This window comes from Podarcis raffonei, chromosome Z (genome assembly GCF_027172205.1).
Source record: "Podarcis raffonei isolate rPodRaf1 chromosome Z, rPodRaf1.pri, whole genome shotgun sequence".
NCBI classification, from domain to species: domain Eukaryota; kingdom Metazoa; phylum Chordata; class Lepidosauria; order Squamata; family Lacertidae; genus Podarcis; species Podarcis raffonei.
The window spans coordinates 3,236,852-3,256,666 of record NC_070621.1 but is presented as its reverse complement, the minus strand read 5'-3'; the positions used below and the strand labels follow the sequence as shown (position 1 = coordinate 3,256,666).

Below are 19,815 nucleotides of genomic sequence, written 5' to 3'. Positions count from 1 at the left end.
GTGGTCTACTCTAGTCCATCTCCCCGCAATGCAGGATTCACAACTAAAGCATCCCTGACAGATGGCAGGAAACGTTCCGCGAACTTCTAGCGGGCAGAGCGGGCGTTTTGCCTCCAAAGACTCTAGGATCAATCCTTGGCATCTTCGGTTAAAAGGATCCGGCTGCAAGCCTGGAAGTATCCCCAACCCGCTTCGAGCATAAACATGCACAGCGTTACGCTACAAGTAAGCGGAATCACTTCAGCTCAGACAAACAAGTTCGAAGCGAGCGCCCAGTATAGACAGCTAACAGTTGCCTCCTCGCGGGAAACAGGACGTAGAAGCGGGGGCGTTCCTTATGCCTGGGGGCGGGACTGCGCGCTGGCTGCAATTTCCTCCAGCCTTTCCTCTCCTTCCTCCTGAGGCCTGACTCCCACCAGTTGCTTTTTTAAAGTTTGGCCGGCTGCAATTTTGTTTTATTCCCCGCCCCCTCTGGCTAATGGAAGGGGAACCCTGCTTGATTGGACGAGGGCACGCCTGAAATCAGTGCGCTCAGGCGAAGGGGGGCGGGGCGGGAATTTGGAAGTGACACGGGTTTCCGTGCTGTGGTTGCAAGAGAGGATCTTGCTAGTAACCGACCTTCACAGGGGGAACTAGGTGGAGGCGACGTTCCGTTTCTTCCCGGGGAACGTTCCACAAACTTTGGCGCGCGCTCCCCAGGGACAGTTTTGTAGCTGTTGCAAATTGCAAAAAGACTCTTTCCCCTTTGAAAAGCTCAGCGAGAAGCGCAGAGAGAGGAGGTGATGGCGTGCCTGGAAGAGGAGATCCGGGCGCGGCTGGAGCGTGCCGGCCAGTCCCACTTGCTGCGCTTCTGGGGCGAGCTGGACCCGGCGCAACGAGACTCTCTCCTGGAGTCGCTGGCGAAGCTGGACGCCGAGGAGCTGGGCGAGCATTGCCGGAGGGCGGCGGAGGCCTGCGCGCGGGAGGAAGAGCCGCGCCAGGAGAGACTGGGCTGCCGGATAGAGCCCGTCCCTCCAGAGTTCTTCGGCAGCGTTTGCAGGAGCGACCCGCGGACTTTGGAGCAGTGGGAGGAAGAGGGTAAGGCCAGGACAGACCTGGCTTTTGGTAGCCCTTTTGACCTCTGGGGGTTGCTGGTGGAGGATGAACAAACAGTTGGAACGTTGTGGGTTACCGTGTTAACTTTTCGCTGTGGAATCTCGTCACAAAGGTAGTCTACCTGAGACTGCCGGAGGTCGGGTGCATGTGGTTGTACCTGCCTGCCTACGTGCGCTTCCCAGAGGCACCTGGTTGGATAATGATGGACCTTTGGTCCGATCCATTAGTGCTTTAATTTTCAGAGAGTGGGCGTGTGGAGAACGGACTACTGTACAGTATTGGTTCTGTTCTTGTAGCCCCGCCTTTCCTTGTTTGGTCACGCCCACTTAATCAGACACATCCACAGACACACCCACCGGCCCCTTTGGCTGCACCTTCCTCGGCAAAGGCCGTTTTGGAATACAGTACTGTAGTGGACGACATATAAACAGGCATATTTTTCTTCTTCATTGTTCCATGTAGAAACAACCTGAATGAAGAAAGGAAGATTGCACAACTTTCGCACACAGTAAAATAAGTTTTGTGCCACCAAAAATTGTACATTTAGACACCAGGAAACTGTTCCCTATGAGGTTCCTTTGCATTGTCTGTGGCCCAAAATGCTGTTGTTGGGTAAAACATTTTAAGGAGTGATGCCCCCTGTAAACCAGCCTTCTTCCTCCAGCTTGATAATCTCCCGTTGCCATTGGTGGCAATATTTGGCTAGGGCTGTTGGGAGTTGTAGTCCACACATTTATGGAGGGCGCCACGTTGGCAAAGCCTTCAGTATTTGCAAAATACAGTTTGGCATGCCTGGGTGTCCATATGCTGTGTGATTTGGGGTGGGCCAAAACTTGGGTGCTGTGCAAACACCAGTTCTGCGCTCAGAGTACTTGTGCACCTGTGCTACATAACTTTAATACCTTTAACAAAATTTATATACTGTACTGATTATTGGACAGAAAACCTCTGAGCACTTTACAAAGAGAGTTGGGATTAAGGATTCCAACCAACTGCCTACAAGACCAAAGAACCTCTGGGCATGTGTGGATAGCGATGAAGTAAAGCACACTCTGACATCATCAGGACCTAGGGCTACTAGAGGCTTTGCCCCCTGCCTCTAAGTACTAAGTAGTACTGTCTGGGATTGCTTTTTACCTTCTCCTTCCCAGTTCCTTTTCCTTTTGTGTTGTATATTTTTGGTGGAAAGTCCGAGGGAAGAAACAGACTTAACTGTCATCGTAAGCTGCTTTGGGCGCTTACGAGTTGGAGTAAAAGTACTTCAAATAGTTTAAATTCCCAGGCATTGCCTCAGTTTTTAAAGCTTCTTCTGGAGCTGTCAGACCTGTTCAGCGATGAAGGGAAAGAAGGCAGCTGGGTCCACAGAAATTGCACCATCACCCTGTGCCTCCTTTAGATGATTCTTGCTTGGGGTGCGGGTGGAGGGCTTCCAGGCCCCCAAAGGAGCCTCTCACCCTGTGCACTGTCTCCAAGGGCAGCCATCCGGAATGAAGCTGACAATCTCTTAATCTCAGGGTCTTAATCTCAGGGTTGTGGGTTTGACAAAAGATTGGGCAAAAGATTCCTGCATTGCGCTAGACTCGACGGCCCTCGTGGTCCCTTCCAACCGTGATTTGAATGAGATACGTATTTCCTCCGGTGATCTTTCTCTTGTCTCCTTCGAGGGCTCCGCAAGATCTCCCAGAACAAGGTGGCCGTGCTCCTTCTGGCTGGAGGGCAAGGGACACGCCTCGGGGTGCCTTACCCGAAGGGCATGTATGATGTGGGGCTGCCGAGCCATAAGACCCTCTATCAGATCCAGGCGGAGCGGATCCGCAGAGTGGAGCAGCTGGCTGGTGATAAGTTTGGAACTCGCTGCACAGTCCCTTGGTGGGTAGCTGGCTCTTGGGGTCTTAAGGCACTGGCCAATGCCTCTTGTGGTCACATGGTGTCCCAGAATTCTTTGCTGTTGTTCCTTTTGCTGAGTGGCAGGGTGGCCCTCTACAGTCGTACCTCGGGTTACAGAAGCTTCAGGTTGCGTTTTTTTCAGGTTACAGACCGCCAAAACCTGGAAGTACTGGAACGGGTTACTTCCTGGTTTTGGTGGTCGCGCATGTGCAGAAGTGCTAAATCGCACTTTGCACATGGACAGAAGTGATGAATCGTGACCTGCGCGTGCATAGACGCACCGCTGCAGGTTGCGAACATGCATTCCGCATGGATCACGTTTGCAACCCAAGCATCCACTGTACTTGGTTTGCAGTGTGACTCCCACTGGCAAAGTCTGTTTAGAGCAGGGGTCATCAACCTATGGCCCATGAGCCACAAATGACCCACAGGGGTCAATTAACCAGCCCCCTGAGCTGAGCTGCCCGCTCAGTGAGTCCCTGCCCGCTGTGCTAAACCAGCGCAGTGCAGAGCGGGGACTCGCTTCCGCGTCACCGGAAATCGCGTCTACACATGCACAGACGCCGGAAATGGCAGGCCCTTGGGTGATCTGGTCCACAGAGGGATCTCTGCTGGAGTGAAGTGGCCCAGGCGAGGTAAACTTTGCCAATCCCTGGTTAGACATTTAACTAGGATATTTCCAAAGTGCCAAAAATATCAGGACTGTCCCCTGAAATATTTGTCAGATAATCAACTGAATGTTAATCAGTTGGTTAAACCTACATAAATTTGCATGTACAGTGCTACCTCAGGTTACATACGCTTCAGGTTACAGACTCCACTAACCCAGAAATATTACCTCAGGTTAATAACTTTGCTTCAGGATAAGAACAGAAATCGTGCTCCAGCGGCATGGCAGCAGCGGGAAGCCCCATTAGCTAAAGTGGTACCTCAGGTTAAGAACAGTTTCAGGTTAAGAACAGACCTACGGAACGAATTAAGTACTTAACCCGAGGTACCACTGTAACTGAAACAGTACCTCCGGAGAGGAGGAGAAGCCTATTCGGGAATTTTCACTTTAAAAGGCAAGTAAGTGGTGACACGGGATGTGGGTGGTGCTGTGGGTTAAACCACAGAGCCTAGGACTTGCTGATCAGAAGGTCGGCGGTTCGAATCCCTGCGACGGGGTGAGCTCCCGCTGCTCGGTCCCTGATCCTGCCAACCCAACATAATAATAATAATAATAATAATAATAATAATAAATTTTATTTATATCCCGCCCTCCCCAGCCGAAACCGGGCTCAGGGCGGCTAACAACAATCAAATAATCAAATAATCAAACAATCAAATAAACCAACATTCTAAAAATATTTCATTATAAAAATTAATTAAAATCAAGTTCGAAAGCACGTCAAAGTGCAAGTAGATAAATAGGTACCCCTGCAGCGGAAAGGTAAACGGCGTTTCCGTGCGCTGCTCTGGTTCACCAGAAGCAGCTTAGTCATGCTGGCCACATGACCCAGAAGCTGTACGCCGGCTCCCTCGGCCAATAAAGCGAGATGAGCACCACAACCCCAGAGTCGGCCACGACTGGACCTAACGGTCAGGGGTCCCTTAACCTTTACCTTTAAGGGGTGACACAATATAAGTTTATAAAATGACATTTTCACGGTTTGGGGAAAGTTTCCCTCCCTCCCTCATAATACTAGAATTCATGGACATCCAATGAAGCTGAATGCTGGAATGTCTTCCTCACTCAGCGCATAGTTAAACTGTGGAACTCCCTCCCACAGGAGGCAGTGATGCTCACCAACCTGGGTGGCTTTAAAAGGCGACTGGACAAATTCGTGGCAGAGGAGAGAGCCATCAATGGCTCATAGCCCCAGTGGCTCTGCTCTGGCTCCACAGTCAGAGGCAGCAACGGTTCTGGACCAGTTCCTGGAAGCTACAGGAGGGGAGAGGGCTCTTGGGCTCTCAGTCCTGTTTGGGGTTTTCCCACAGGCATCTGTCTGGCCCCTGCGAAAACAGGGCTCTGTTTAGGGCTGGGCGATACCTGGTTTTTCACATGGTCATATATCACCACCTAAACATCACAATATGTAAATATATCACAATAGCTGAAATAAGGATGGAGCTATGTAGAGGCATTGGTTGGCTTCACATAGTCCCGTCCCCCTCCGCATTGTGATCTTTGCATGGCACTGCTATTCACTTCTGTGTTTTTGAATCTTTAAAAGAAAGGCATGTGCCTGTCCTTGTCATGCCCTGGGTGTGCCCAACTGCCAAATAATAATAATAATAATAATAATAATAATAATAATAATAATAATATTTTATTTATATCCCGCCCTCCCCAGCCAAAGCCGGGCCCAGAGCGGCTAACAACAGTAAAAGTAACACAGTTCACATAAATTCACAATCTATTAAATACATTGTAAAATCAATTCATTCTTAAATCAGTTCAAATCAAATTAATTGGGCTAGAGTTCTGTGAAGATTGCCAAAGGAGGGGGTCAGGCTGTGCCTTGGCCAAAGGCCTGGTGGAACAGCTCTGTCTTGCAGGCTCTGCAGAAAGATGTCAAGTCCCACAGGGCCCTAGTCTCTTGTGACAGAGCGTTCCACCAGATCGGGGCCACAGCTGAAAAGGCCCTGGCTCTGGTTGAGGCCAGCCTAACCTCCCTGTGGCCCGGGACCTCCAAGATGTTTTTATTTGAAGACCGTAAGGTCCTCCGTGGGTAATACCAGGAGAGGCGGTCCCATAGGTACGAGGGTCCTAGGGCGCATAGGGCTTTAAAGGGTCAAAACCAGCACCTTAAACCTGACCCTGTACTCCACCGGGAGCCAGTACAGCTGGTAAAGCACTGAATGAATGTGATCCTGCGGCAAGGACCCCGTAAGGAGCCTCACCGCGGCATTCTGCACCTGCTGGAGTTTCTGGGTCAGTCTCAAAGTAACGTGCTCTGCTTGCTTTGGTTGTGTGAATCCAACCCTGCTGGTTTCCTTGTCCAGTGCTTCTAACTGCAGTGCCCTGTGTGTCTTCCATGCAGGTACATTATGACCAGTGAGTTCACTTTGGGACCGACAGAGAAATTCTTCCAGGAGCACAACTACTTTAACCTGGAGAAGTCCAACATCATCATGTTTGAGCAGAGGATGCTCCCGGCCGTGGCATTTGATGGGAAAGCAATCTTGGAAGAGAAAGGCAAGATTGCCATGGCGCCAGGTATGCAGCAGCTGTCCTAAACTTGGGGAAGTGTTGTGTCTTGCTTGGGAGCTTCTGAAGGCCTCTCACTGGCACCATTTCGAATATTTGAGTGAAAAGGGGCATTGCGTGTAGCAAATCCTTCACATGTGGCAGGTGCAGAGCTTTCTCGTAGCAGCACAGCTATATCATTTTCTCTTTTTTAGAATTGATTTATTATTTTAAAATGCAACCACAACAAAAGGAAAGAAAACAATAGATTGAAAGCGCTATACCCTGGAAGGACAAAAGTACAGAGTTATAGCACAGCTCCGAAAGGTAGATACAGTATTAACTCATACAAAGATTCCCTTTACAAATAATGAAGATTTATAAAAATAAAAGTATTCTCCGCCTCTGAGTTGCATTGTTATTGAGAGTAAAGGTTCTATATAGCTTTAAGTGAACAAAACATTTGCATATACTGATTGCACTGAGTGACCCTCAGTATTTGTATAGGGAATACAATCATGCCATATAATACATACTGTTATAATTATTTATTAGGTCTCTTACTTGTCCTTCATTGTGAAGCTCTAGGATGGGTTTCATTTATTTATTTATTTTGAAAAATTGTTTGTTTATAGTATTTGTACCCTGCTCTTCAGCCTTAAAGACTCCCAGAGCGGGTTACTTACAGTCAAAACAATATAGTCCCTACCCACAGGCTTACAATACAAAAATAAAAGACACAGAAGGAAAAGGGAACAGGGAGGGAAGAGGAAAATTTTTAAAAAAATCAGACACCAATTTATAAACTTATTAAAAACAATCAGAATATTACAATCAAGAGGATAGGATGTGTCCTAAAATATATGTCTCAGCTTTCAAAGGCCAGGGTAAGGCCATATTTTATCAGCCTGAAAGATCAGGGAACCATCTTCCCCTTTGACCTGCGCCCCTGAAGGTGGGCTGCCTCTATTTTTAAAATTGCAAGTGCCACATGTGCATTTGTTTGGTTATACATTCCTCCGCCACCATTTACAAACAGTGGTAAAACTGGTTACAGAGATTGCAGGTGAGAGGCAAAGGCGGGTGGTTGATAGCATGGGTGCTGGCCAGTTGGTGCTGGTCCTAACCCAGTTTCTGTCTGGTGGTTAACTCATTCCTTGTGTGCTGCAGATGGCAACGGTGGTTTGTACCGCGCCTTGATGGACAACAAGATCCTGGAGCACATGGAGCGGTGTGGCGTCCAGTACATCCATGTCTACTGTGTGGACAACATCCTTGTCAAAATGGCAGATCCCGTCTTCATTGGTTTCTGTGTCTCGAAAGGAGCTGATTGTGGTGCTAAGGTGACAGAGAAAAAAACATTGGGCAGGGATGATCGCACAATTCCCTTGTGTGCAGGGCGGAGGGTTGTCATGGTTAAGGATGAGCAAGTGTGTGTATGAGAGAAGATCTCCATCTCTGCTAGAAGTGACTCATGTTCTGATGGTCGTTTCAGCATCCATATGACAATTACATTGCTCATCATGGTTATGCCCTGTGGTACCCCAGACCCCAAAGCTGGGGTGTAAGTAAAGGACAATTGCATCTTACTCTTGATTAAGTTGTGCAGTTTTAACCTTGCGTGGTTGAAAGCCAGCTGGCTGAAATCCCACAAATTAATCACACGCAAGGCTTAAAAGAGTTTAAAAGTTGAATTTGCATCGGGCATAAGGAAAGAGCTTTTAAGTACTTTCTTACTGGGTTCCGGAAGGCTCTTGTGAGGTTTTGTAGGATTTTGCAGGAGCTTCCCAGAGCCCAGCTTCAAAGCTGTTTTCCTTGCTTGGATGGTAAGCATGGTTGTACAGTGGTGATTCCAAGGGGGCACTTCGGGTATACACATTTTTGTGCATATGTGCCATCCCCAGAATGCATCCCCAACACAAGATGCAGTTGTACTGCATGTTAAACTACCGTATTTTTCCATGTATCAGACACCCCATGTATAAGACGACCCCTATTTTTCTTTTAACCCAAAATTAAGAAATTAAGTTGTTTAGCTGTGGGCGGTGGGGGAGGTCACTTCTGCCAATCACTCACCTGCCTGCCCGCCACCACCGATCACTTGCCACAGCCACTGCCAATCGCACATCTTGCCGCCAATTGTCTGTCTGCTTGCCACCACCAACAGCCCACCTGCCCACTTCCCACAGCCACAAATCGCCTGCCCAATTGCCTCAGCCACAGCCAATCGCCAGCAGGCCTTGACACAGCCGCCAATCACCCACCCAATCGCCACTGCCAATCTCCTGCTTGCTGCTGCCATTCATCGCATGTCCCCCCTCTGCATTCACTATCCGTGTATAAGACAACACCCAATTTTTGCCTATTTTTTTTTAATAGCAAAAAGCATTGTCTTATACACGGAAAAATACGGTAATAAAACTGTTGTGGATTGGGGGCAGGGAGTGCAATTTGGTCCTTCCACATGTCCCCACCCCAATCTTTGTTGTTTTTTAAAAAAGCCCAAAACATTGCTTGTGTCTGGCAGGTTGTAGATGGAATCTGATTAACAATCCCTTCCTGCTCAAATGAACCTTCCTTCTTCTTTGTTGTTGCATTTTTTTAAAGTAGAGCATCTCTTATCTAGATCTGCTTTTGCCTCCATGTAATGTGTTGTGTGTCTTCCGCCTGCCTCCGAACCATAACCATGTTGAATATAGATAGTGTCTGAGATGGACAGTATATGGAACTTTAAGTATCCTTAAAGCAAAATGAAACAAAACATGAAAAGTGAGTTTTTTAGATGAACTTTGAACACCTATGGGCAGTGCCTAGGTAAAATCTTAGAAGGGTATTGGGGGGTGACTGGCAGAGATCCTTTCCCCCCACTCCCTGGGCCTGCAACAGTTGCGTAATCTCATTCTAAACAGGCAAACATATGCACCCAATTAATTTACCATGTGAATTTCTGAATCCAGCATCCTCTGAGCGGAATTGGATTTGATCTGTATAGCAAGAGAAGATCAGAAAATATTCCTCTATGCCACAGGAGTGGCAAGGATCCTAATTGCTAAAAACTGGAAAAAAGAAACTGTGCCAACAAAAATGGAATGGCAAGACAAACTGTTAGAGTATCTTGAACTGGCTAGATTAACAGAGGCAATTAGAGATCACATTAGACAAGAGTTTCCAAAAGCATGGGGGAAATGGAGAATACTTCCCAAAACAGTGCCCTAAGATACATACCTGGACTTGTTTCGATTAATGTCTGCAGGAGACTTTGTGGATATTTAAGTTATAATTAGAAAAATCTTAATAATTACTCATAAAGGAAACAATTTATAAGAAGTAAATAAGGAGGCCAGATACAGGATAAAGGAAGTATTTTATTTCGTTGTTTGTATTGTTGTATATTATGCTCACTGTATGTTATGTTCACGTTTAATGAGGGTGGATTTTTGTATTGGGGGGGTGGGGGGTTTATGTTATGTTGTAAATAAAATTCCAATAAAAAAATATTTTTAAAAAAGAATTACTTTAGCCCCTCCACCTGCTTGATCCACTCTTTCCGGTTATTTTACTTGCTACCTGACTCTGGCCCCAAAATTATATATATATATTTGTTTGTTTGTTAAGGTAGTGGAAAAAGCCTACCCCACAGAGCCCGTTGGGGTGGTTTGCTCTGTGGACGGAGTATATCAGGTGGTGGAATACAGCGAGATCTCCTTGGAAACAGCACAGAGGAGAAACGCGGACAGCCGATTGACATACAGCGCTGGAAATATCTGCAATCACTTCTTTAGTCTTGACTTCCTGAAGGCTGTCACAGAGTAAGTCCTGCAGTTGTGCATGCTCACTTTCCCATGACCTGTTCCAGAGTTTATGAGTGTGGGATCTGCATCCTGGAAATCAGTGGGGTGGGAAGGAATGCATATATTTCTGCGCATTGTATCAGGATTGTGACAAACTGAGCTCCTAGTTGTTGTAAACACAATCTGCCCTTTTTCCCTAATGGGGTATCCAAGAGCCCATATAGAGTCCTTATGTAGGTTCCCTATTGGTAGGAGAAAATAGCAGAGGCTAACCAGAGAACATTGAGAAGCAAAGCAGCTAGTAAGCCTGAAATTTATTAAAGCTGTTGCAACAGGGTGCTCCCCTCACACACAGGAGGACAGAGGAGGACCCTGAACAAAGGTGTACCTGCCCTTATATTTACATTTTAAATTGCCTTCCCTGGAGCTGAAGACCACCCCTCCATACATCATACATACAGCACAGAAGGGATGTAACCCAAGACCACCCCCCCACAAACATCGTACCCACATCACAGAAAAGGTGGTCTACAACAGAAATTTGAATGTTGTTATTTTCCTGTCTGCCAGGTTATCTGATAATGCCTTATCTGATTGCCTTTCCTGGTATTCCGCCCATTCCTTTGAGATGGTGATTACCCAATTCCTGAAACAATGGGAAGGTTCCCTCACCCCCTCCCTCCTTGCAGAGAAAACATTTGGTCAGTCTGGGGTCAAAATGGTTTCAGGGCGGTCTTCCTGTGCTGCTCCAGACATTGGTACATTTATGAACATTTATTATATATATATATGACCTTAAAATTCTATTACATAGTTTTCTGGTTAGAAGCTGTAGAATCATAGTGCTTTAGACTTGGCAGAGGATCCCCAAGGGTCATCTAGCCCAACCCCCCTGCAGTGCAGGAATCAGAGCTAAGGAATCCCTGACAGATGGCCATCCAAACTCTGTGTGGAAACCTCCAGCAAAGGAGAGTCCACCACCTTCAGAGGATGCCCTTTCTATAGGTCTTAAAGCTATGTGTTTCCATTTTTATAGCAGGCAGCTTCAGCAGGCTTTTAAACTCACTTTATTCAGCAATACTGCATGCAGAAGATAAAATCTATAATGAACACTATTTCATGGAGGATAAAGCTTGGAACGGCTGCCAGCCACAATGACTATGCTCTGCCTCCACATTAATGTTTCTGAATATCAGTTGCTGGAAAATACACAGCAGTGGAAAGTGCTCAGATCCTGCACTTTTCCACAGGCATCTGGTCGGCCACTGTGAGAACAGGACTGGAGGAGCCATTGGCCTGATCCAGCAGGGCTCTTCTTAGGTTCTTATTTTGAAGAAACTCTAATGCAAAGGAATTACAGTGGACGCTCAGGTTGCAAACGTGATCCGTGCGGGATGCACGTTTGCAACCTGCAGCTGCGTGTCTGTGCACGCACGAGTTGCGATTCGGTGCTTCTGTGCATGCACAAAGCGCAATTTAGCACTTCTGCGCATGCACGACCACTGAAACCTGGAAGTAACCTGTTCCAGTACTTCCGGGTTTCGGTGGTCCGTAACCCGAAAAAACGCAACCCGAAGTGCCTGTAACCCAAGGTATGACTGTGGTCCTGTAATTGGGAAAACAGGAGAACTCAAAAACTTGGTTGCTGTCATCCAGGCAGCCAAAAAAGAGACGGCTTACCTACACGCTCTCCTAAACCGCGGCCTCTGTCGTATAGCTCTTAAACTGCAGTCCTAGGACAAATCTTTGCCTTCTGTTTGAAAGGCAGATTTCAGAAAACCCACAGAAACAACTCCAATATACCAGTGAATCATTATCCAAAGATTTCCAGGAAGTGTCCGGCGAATTGCCAAAAATAACTTATGCAGAGGTTTACCCCCCCTTTCTCCATGAAAACAGCTCAGCAGAAAGGCCCCCACCAGCAGTTTGTCAAACACACCACCCCTCCTGCAGAAAAGTGGGGAAACAAAATAATCAGGGGGATGAAGCTTTCCTTCCACTTTCCTGCCACCCCCTTTAAATTAAACTTGTGCATAGAATTGTAGAGTTGGAACGGCCACCAGGTCCACCCCTCTGAAACGCAGAAAGAAGCATGGAGATAGTTGGATGGAACACTGAAACCCTGGATCATCCAAGGGTGATCCATTGATTGTGGCAGTGGATTTCAGGCAGGTGAAAAGGCAGAACGCACCGCTCCTTCCCCTTACAGCTGTGCAGTGCAAGGAATGGCCTGGGGCAGCCCTGAGTGATCTTGCTGCACAACAACATTTTTTAGCGGAGCAGAGTTTGAGGAAGTCTCCTGTGTGCTTACGTCTCTGTCCTTCCTGCCCACCAGGAAGTTTGAGCCCCGCTTGAAACGCCATGTGGCTGTCAAGAAAGTCCCTTTCGTCGACCAGGAGGGCAATCGGGTGACGCCGCTAAAACCCAACGGGATTAAGCTGGAGAAGTTTGTGTTTGATGTGTTCCAGTTTTCTAAGTTAGTACCAAATGTGCCTCTTTCCTCTTTCTGTGTATCCTGTTCTTTGGGGCGGGAGTTGGGGAGACTCACTAAATTGGCCTTGGCCAAACTGGTGCTTGCCAAACATTTTGGACTACACCTCCCATCAGCCTCTGCTGGGCCTGATGGGGGGCACAGTTCAAAACATTTGGAGCGCACCAGGTTGCTAAATGATAATGGACCCAGCTGCTACGGGGTAAGGAGTTGTGACAACACAGGGTGTCTCCCAAACTTCTGATAGCTTCTGGTTTTGTTTTCTGAATTAAAATGGCAGGCACACTTACCTGCTGCACCCTAGAGCATTTTCTTTTTTTGAGGGATTGATTATTGCAGTCAGTAGATGAGAACATTACATGTGCAGCTGCTGTGACAGGGCAGAATGGTGTGCCCTGGTAGCCTCTAGATTACTACCACGAGTTATATGTGGGGCTGCCTATGAAAACCGTTTGGAATTTATATGCCTGGCTGCATTAAGGTAAAGGGACCCCTGACCATTAGGTCCAGTCGTGACCGACTCTGGGGTTGCGGCGCTCATCTCGCTTTATTGGCTGAGGAGCCGGCGTACAGCTTCCGGGTCATGTGGCCAGCATGACTAAGCCGCTTCTGGCGAACCAGAGCAGCGCATGGAAACGCTGTTTACCTTCCCGCTGAAGCGGTACCTATTTATCTACTTGTTCTGTGTGCTCTCAAACTGCTAGGTGGGCAGGAGCAGGGACCGAGCAATGGGCGCTCACCCCATCGCGGGGATTCGAACCACCGACCTTCTGATCGGCAAGTCCTAGGCTCTGTGGTTTAACCCACAGTGCCACTCGCGTCCTGCCTGACTGTATTACTGTATTTTTCGCACTATGAGACACACTTTCCCCCTCCTAAAAAGTAAGGAGAAATATGTGTGTGTCTTGTGGAGCGAATGCAGGCTGCGCAGCTGTCGCTGAAGCCAGAACAGCAAGAGGGATCCCTCTTGCTCTCCTGGCTTCAGGGATAGCCATGCAAAGCCTCTTGAGTGAAAAGGGAGCACTCCTGCCTCTTCACTCAAGAGGCTTTGCGTTGCTTTCTTGTTTCTTGTTTTCCTCCTCTAAAAACTAGGTGCGTCTTATGGTCGGGTGCGTCTTATAGAGCGAAAAATACGGTACTTTCAATAACAGAAAACTCTTCAAAATATGTAAATGTGACAATCCACCATGAATTGGGAAAAGGTGGTAGCTCAGCAGCAGAGCTAGCGCTCTTATACCATAGGAACCAGTCTGCACCCTGCAGTCTGCACCCTCAGCAGACTACGTGCTGAGCTAGCTGAACCAAGGGTCTGACTCGGTAGAAGGCAGCTTCCTGTGCTCCAAATAACAATGATGGCTCCGCCAATAACAGTGAAAATTTAAGCTTCTTTATTAGAAGCTTTCTGAGCAGTGCTTTACACCAAATGTGCTGTAGAGGTATGTGTGTAGATAGATGATAGATAGATAGATAGATGATAGATAGATAGATAGATAGATAGATAGATAGATAGATAGATAGATGTTTTTCAGATCACCTATCTAGAAATATTTAGTTCACATCCACACCATAAATTAAAAGCACCCTTATACTACTTTAGCAGTCATGGAGAAGCATGGGGACTGTATTTTGTTAAGAGTGCTGGAAATTATAGTCCTGTGAAGTCAGCACCCTTAGACTACTTTTGAGGTGGGGAAGGCAGGGTGGCTAAATTATTTGTTTATTAATTAAATTTATTAGTCACATGGGGGGGGCATGGCAACTTTAAAAGCCCACACCGTACATACATTAAAACTGGAGGAGAGGGGGGAGAAGAAATACATTAAAACATCCTACCCACTCTAAAAGGCCATAGGTGGTTAAAAGCCAAAGCTCTGATTAAAAAGGAAGGTTTTTGCCTGGTGCCTGAAGATAACGTAACGATGGCACCAGGTAAGCCTTGCTGGGGAGAGCTTTCTACAAGCGGAAAGCCACCACAGAAAAGTCCCTGTTCTCCTTTTGCCACTCTCCAGACCTCCTGGGCCTCGGATGATGACTGCAGGGTGCAGACTGGTTCCTATGGTATAAGAGTGCTTTTAAATGTCTGGCGTGGATGGGGCTTTAGTTTGCTTTTGCAGTCAAGTCCAATTGGAATTGGCAGCTTTGAGAACAGCTGCAAGGTCTCGCTGTTTGCCTCCAAATGCATTCCTTTCATGGATATGGCAAGTTACGTTTTCCTGGATTCTGGAATGTGCCATGGCCTCAATGGCTCCATGCTGCACATGCAGGAGGCCATGACCACAACTGAAACTCCTATTTTAAGCCTCCAGTTTCTCCCTTTCATTAACAGGAAGTTCGTAGCCTTTGAGGTCCCGAGGGAAGAGGAGTTCTCGCCTTTGAAGAACTCCGATGCAGCTGACAAAGACACTCCCATCACAGCTCGCCGGTCACTCCTCTCCCAACACTACCGTTGGGCTGTGAAGGCAGGAGCTAGATTTGTCAATGGCAATGGCCAGAGGATACCTGAGAAACCAAGGTCTGTGAAGGCTCCTCCTATTTATCCTCCCCAAGGGATTGTGGGAACTGCAGTTTACCCCGAGGGGCCAGGGAGCACTAGATGAATTTATGACATGGAATGTTGCCACAGTGAAACACTGTGTGTGTTTGTGTGTGTTTGTGTGTGTGTGTGTCCCCATTGGCACTACAGTGGTACCTCGGGTTACAGGCGCTTCAGGTTACAGACTCCCCTAACCCAGAAATAGTACCTCGGGTTAAGAACTTTGCTTCAGGATGAGAACAGAAATTGCACGGCGGCAGCGGGAGGCCCCATTAGCTAAAGTGGTACCTCAGGTTAAGAACAGTTTCAGGTTAAGAACGGACCTCCAGAATGAATTGCCGTATTTTTTGCACCATAACACTCACTTTTTTCCTCCTAGAAAGTAAGGGGAAATGTCTGTGCGTGTTATGGAGGGAATGCCTACGGGTGGCATGCCTACGGATTTTCCTCCTCTAAAAACTACGTGCGTGTTATGGTCGGGTGCGTGTTATAGAGCGAAAAATACGGGTAAGCTCTTAACCAGAGGTACCACTGTATGAGTAAAGAGGTATCACACCACTTTAAACAGTCATGGCTTCCTGCAAAGGATCCTGGGAATTATTTAAGGGTCCTGAGAGTTGTTAGAAGACCCCATACTCCTCTTACAGGGCTACAATTCGTGGAGTGGTTTAGCAGTCAAGCCCTCTTCCCAGGAAACTCTGGGAGCTGTAGTTCTGAGTGGGGAATAGCTGGGGGTCTGGTCAGGACTAACCGTTAAATATCTGTTTAACATCCTTGCAACAGATTTCTGGCCTCATCCACACCATACACTTGAAGTACTATGATACTACTTTAAACAGGTGTGGCTTCTCCCAAAGGATTCTGGGAGCTGTAGTTTATTAAGGATTCTCAGAGAAGACCCTCCCCGCTCCCAGAGCTACAATTCCCAGAGTTCCCTGGTGATTGTTAACAGTGGCGTAGCGTGGGGGGTACGGGGGGGGCCGGCCGCACCGGGCGCAACGTCTGGGGGTTAGGGTTAGGGGGTGCAAATCCACGGGTTAGGGGGCGCAAATCCACGGGTTAGGGGGCGCAAATTACTTGCCTTGCCCCGGGTGCTGACAACCCACGCTACGCCACTGATTGTTAAACCACTCTGGGAATTGGTGCTTTGGGAGGGGAATTGGGGTGGGGGGTTGTTTCCTAACACCTCTCAGCAGCCTTAGCGAACCACAGCTCCCAGGTTTCATGGCTGTTCAAAGTACAGTGGTACCTCGGGTTACAGACGCTTCAGGTTACAGACTCCGCTAACCCAGAAATAGTACCTTGGGTTAAGAACTTTACCTCAGGATGAGGCGGCAGCAGGAGGCCCCATTAGCTAAAGTGGTACCTCAGGTTAAGAACAGTTTCAGGTTAAGAACGGACCTCCGGAACGAATTAAGTTCTTAACCCGAGGTACCACTGTAGTATGATAGTGCCTTAAATGTATAGTGCAGATGAGATCTTCTTGTGGAGATAAATTGTGCCCTCTGGGGTTTATACCAGGGAGGGGAAGAGTGTAATGGAGCAGCTTTCTCCAAGATGGGGCTGGATTTCAGCCATCTGCTGCAGCCACCAAGATGGATGTTGTATTCCAGCAGCATTTGGAAGGCACTAGATTAGGAGAAGTTGTGTTAACATCACATGCTGTGACCAAACTCTTAATATGGCGCAGGGGAGGTTTTATTTTAAAGGTGGGTATAATAATAAAACACAGGGTTCAGGATTCAAAGCTTATTGGGGTCATCCTCTCTGATCTGGGGTGCCTTTCTCCCCATCCCAGGTGTGTGAGGCCATAAAATAATAGAATTGTATGGTTGGAAGGGACCCAAAGTGTCATGTAGTCCAATCTCCTGCATACAGAAGTACATTGCATTCTGGTTGCAGTTATTCGGGTGGCAAGGGAAAACACTCGGCTAATGCTCTCGTGCTTCTGTTTATTGTTTACTTCATTTATATATGACTTGTCTTCCAAGCACCCATGGTAGATTGCAGTTTTAAAATACCAAAACCAAACAGATGATATAAAATGTGAAGTTGGCCTGGGGCTGCGTTGAGCAATTACCTTCTCTTTTCTGTGGCTTGTCATATGTTTGCAGAGAGTCATTATTTTCATTTTTCTCTCTTTTCAGTTTATCAGGAGATGACGAACCACCCGCTATATGTGAGATTTCACCTCTAGTCTCTTACTTTGGGGAGGTGAGGCCAACATTTTATGTGAACTCCGGTTAAGGATTCAGTATCTGCTTCTAAGGAAATAAGTTCTTATTTCTGAGCCAGTGCAAAGAATATTGGGGATGTTGTAGAACAGGCATAGGCAAACTCTGGCCCTCCATAAGTTTTGGAACTACAATTCCCATCATCCCTAGGTAACAGGACCAGTGGTCAGGGATGATAGGAACTGTAGTCTCAAAACATCTGGAGGGCTGGAGTTTGCCTATGCCTGTTGAAGAGCCCTGAGATTGAAGAATGTTCAGCCAAGATGGCAAATATGGGATAAAACTCCACATGAGCAGACTCCAAGGGATCAGGCAATAGCGTCTTTCAACTGTGGCAGAGTCCATAGCCTGGAACCGCAGAGCTATATAGGCTTTCCTCCATTTGGAATTTGAGATGCTGGTTACATATAATTGCAAAAAAAAACACAAAATACTGTTGTGTCAGAATAATAAAAAAGAAAAGCAGCTAAGAATAATTTCTTCCCTATGATGATGATGATGATGATGAAAATCTTTTTGATTGTTTTATAAGTGTATGTATGTCACTTTTAGAGTCAACAACTTAGGCAGGTCCTTGTCTACAGAGGTTTAAAATCCAGAATAGGCAGGAGGGACTTAAGGGAAAATCAGCATGTAACAGGAAATAAAGGCTAAAAGATGGGTTATAGCAGGGGTCAGCAAACTTTTTCAGCAGGGGGCCTGTCCACAGTCCCTCAGACCTTGTGGGACTATTTTTTTTGGGGGGGGGGAAATGAACAAATTCCTATGCCCCACAAATAACCCAGAGGTGTGTTTTAAATAAAAGGACACATTCTACTCATGTAAAAACACGCTGATTCCCGGACCGTCCGCAGGCTGGATTTAGAAGGCGATTGGGCCGGATCCGGACCCCGGGACTTAGTTTGCCTACCCATGGGGTTACAGCAGCAAGAGGAAACCTCTGGCCCTCCAGCAGCAACTCAACTCATACTTGCATCATCTCCAACCATTGGCTCAGGCTGCTAGGAGTTGGTGTCTGACATCTAGAGGGCCACAGATACCTCATACCCCTGACGTAGGGGCAATAGTCCTGCTTAGATTTACAAATGGGTGGAGAACCTCAGGCCTGGGAATTTAATGTGGCCCTTGAGGCTTTTCTGGCCGTTAGGACTCTCTGCAAGCTACTTGCCCCACTGCAGTGAGTGCTTTGTCTTGGCTTGAATGTATGCTGAACTGTGTTGACGCCTCTTGACATATTCCGCGGAAGTAAGCTACAAAAGTAAGAGCCACATTGGTCACTCCGCCCACTTTCATCTCTGGTTCTGACCATCACTGTCATGCAGACTCTGAAAGCTTGCCCATAAGGGAATGTGGCCTTTGGCTCAAAATTGTTTTCTTTTGCAGGGACTAGAGAAGTACCTGAAAGCCAAAGACCTCAAGTCACCTTTTCTACTTGATGAAACCAAAGCAGAAACATTAACAAGAGCTTGAATGAAGACCCAACTTGGAAGATTGTCCTCTGCGACCATCTTTTTGCTTGACTGTTGCTTTGTAATTAAGAAAAGAATAATTTTGAGAAACTATCAGTGTTTATGATACTATAAAGCCAAAATCTTCTAACTTTTCTGCTTCTGGGGTGGGGTTGTTAGGTCACACTGTGCCTGGAGAGTGATGGTTTCTGCCCATGATTGTCCCAATAGCATTCTCTGCAACTTTCAAAGAGCTGTCTGAAATAAGACCCACCATCCTCACTATGGCTGAGAGGCCCCTTGTGTGTAATGCTGAAATTGGAGGCAGCCCTGGGGGACAGGATTCTTTGCTGGTGTCAACACTCAAAGGAACCAGAGAGGCAGGAGATAGCTGAGAGGAACCTCTAAATAATGCTGCACATATTCCATAGATATGATTTACCAATGCTGGGTGAAGAGGCTCTGTATTATCTTGGAGGTGCATGACTCAGTGGCAGAACAAACAGGAGGACCCATGTTTGATTATGGACAACTCCACTTAAAAGGATGTTAGGTGGTAAGTCTGGAGAAAGCTCTCTGCTTCAGACCTTGGAGATAAGCTTCCAGTGAGGAGCAAACAGTGCTTGCCTAAATCTGCGTTTGCAAGAACTTTATGCACTCAAAGTTAAAGGCATTGTCTGTGTCCAGAATCTCTTGCCTCATCTTGGAAGTACTGCCCTGGCTGTGGAAGAGACAGGATCTGAATTTCATCTATTTTGGCAGTGCCATTTTGAATCTGGAGTTTTCAGCTTGAGCTGAAAGCTTCCCTCTTCGCAAATCTTTGTGTAGCAGAGTGCATTGTTTTCTTTCTCCTTTTTAATTATCCCCAAACCATCTTTTGATACTGATAATGCTCTCCCTGATCTGGGACCCTCTAGCTGTTTTAGGACACTACAGTTTCTCTAATCTGTGACCATGCTGACTGGGGCTGATGGGAATCCAACCATAGCTGAAGGTGCTACATTGGGGAAAGCTGCCTTATACATGTTCTGGAAGAAGGTGATGAAAACCCTATATTGCCCATTTTGTAATTTTCACATATTAAAAGTGCTTTCAAAATCTAGCTTGCCTTTTGTGTTTCTTTTTTTAAAACTGGCCCTACTCCCGAGACCTGGCACACAGACA

General features: G+C 46.9%; 1 protein-coding gene across 2 annotated transcripts; it reads left to right on the top strand.

Moving 5' to 3' along the window:
- Positions 1 to 348: 348 nt before the first annotated feature.
- Positions 349 to 18,802, top strand: UAP1L1 (UDP-N-acetylglucosamine pyrophosphorylase 1 like 1). Of its 2 annotated transcripts, XM_053373952.1 has the most exons (9): positions 352 to 1,077; positions 2,760 to 2,964; positions 6,009 to 6,184; positions 7,325 to 7,497; positions 9,770 to 9,963; positions 12,281 to 12,421; positions 14,763 to 14,948; positions 17,117 to 17,183; positions 18,587 to 18,802. In XM_053373952.1, exons 1-9 carry the CDS (start codon positions 783 to 785, stop codon positions 18,671 to 18,673), a joined length of 1,524 nt encoding a protein of 507 aa, XP_053229927.1. In that variant the 5' UTR covers positions 352 to 782; the 3' UTR covers positions 18,674 to 18,802. The 2 variants fall into 2 exon arrangements, with proteins under 2 accessions (XP_053229928.1, XP_053229927.1); XM_053373953.1 differs by lacking the exon at positions 12,281 to 12,421 and having other exon boundaries at positions 349 to 1,077.
- The last annotated feature ends 1,013 nt before the right edge of the window (positions 18,803 to 19,815 follow it).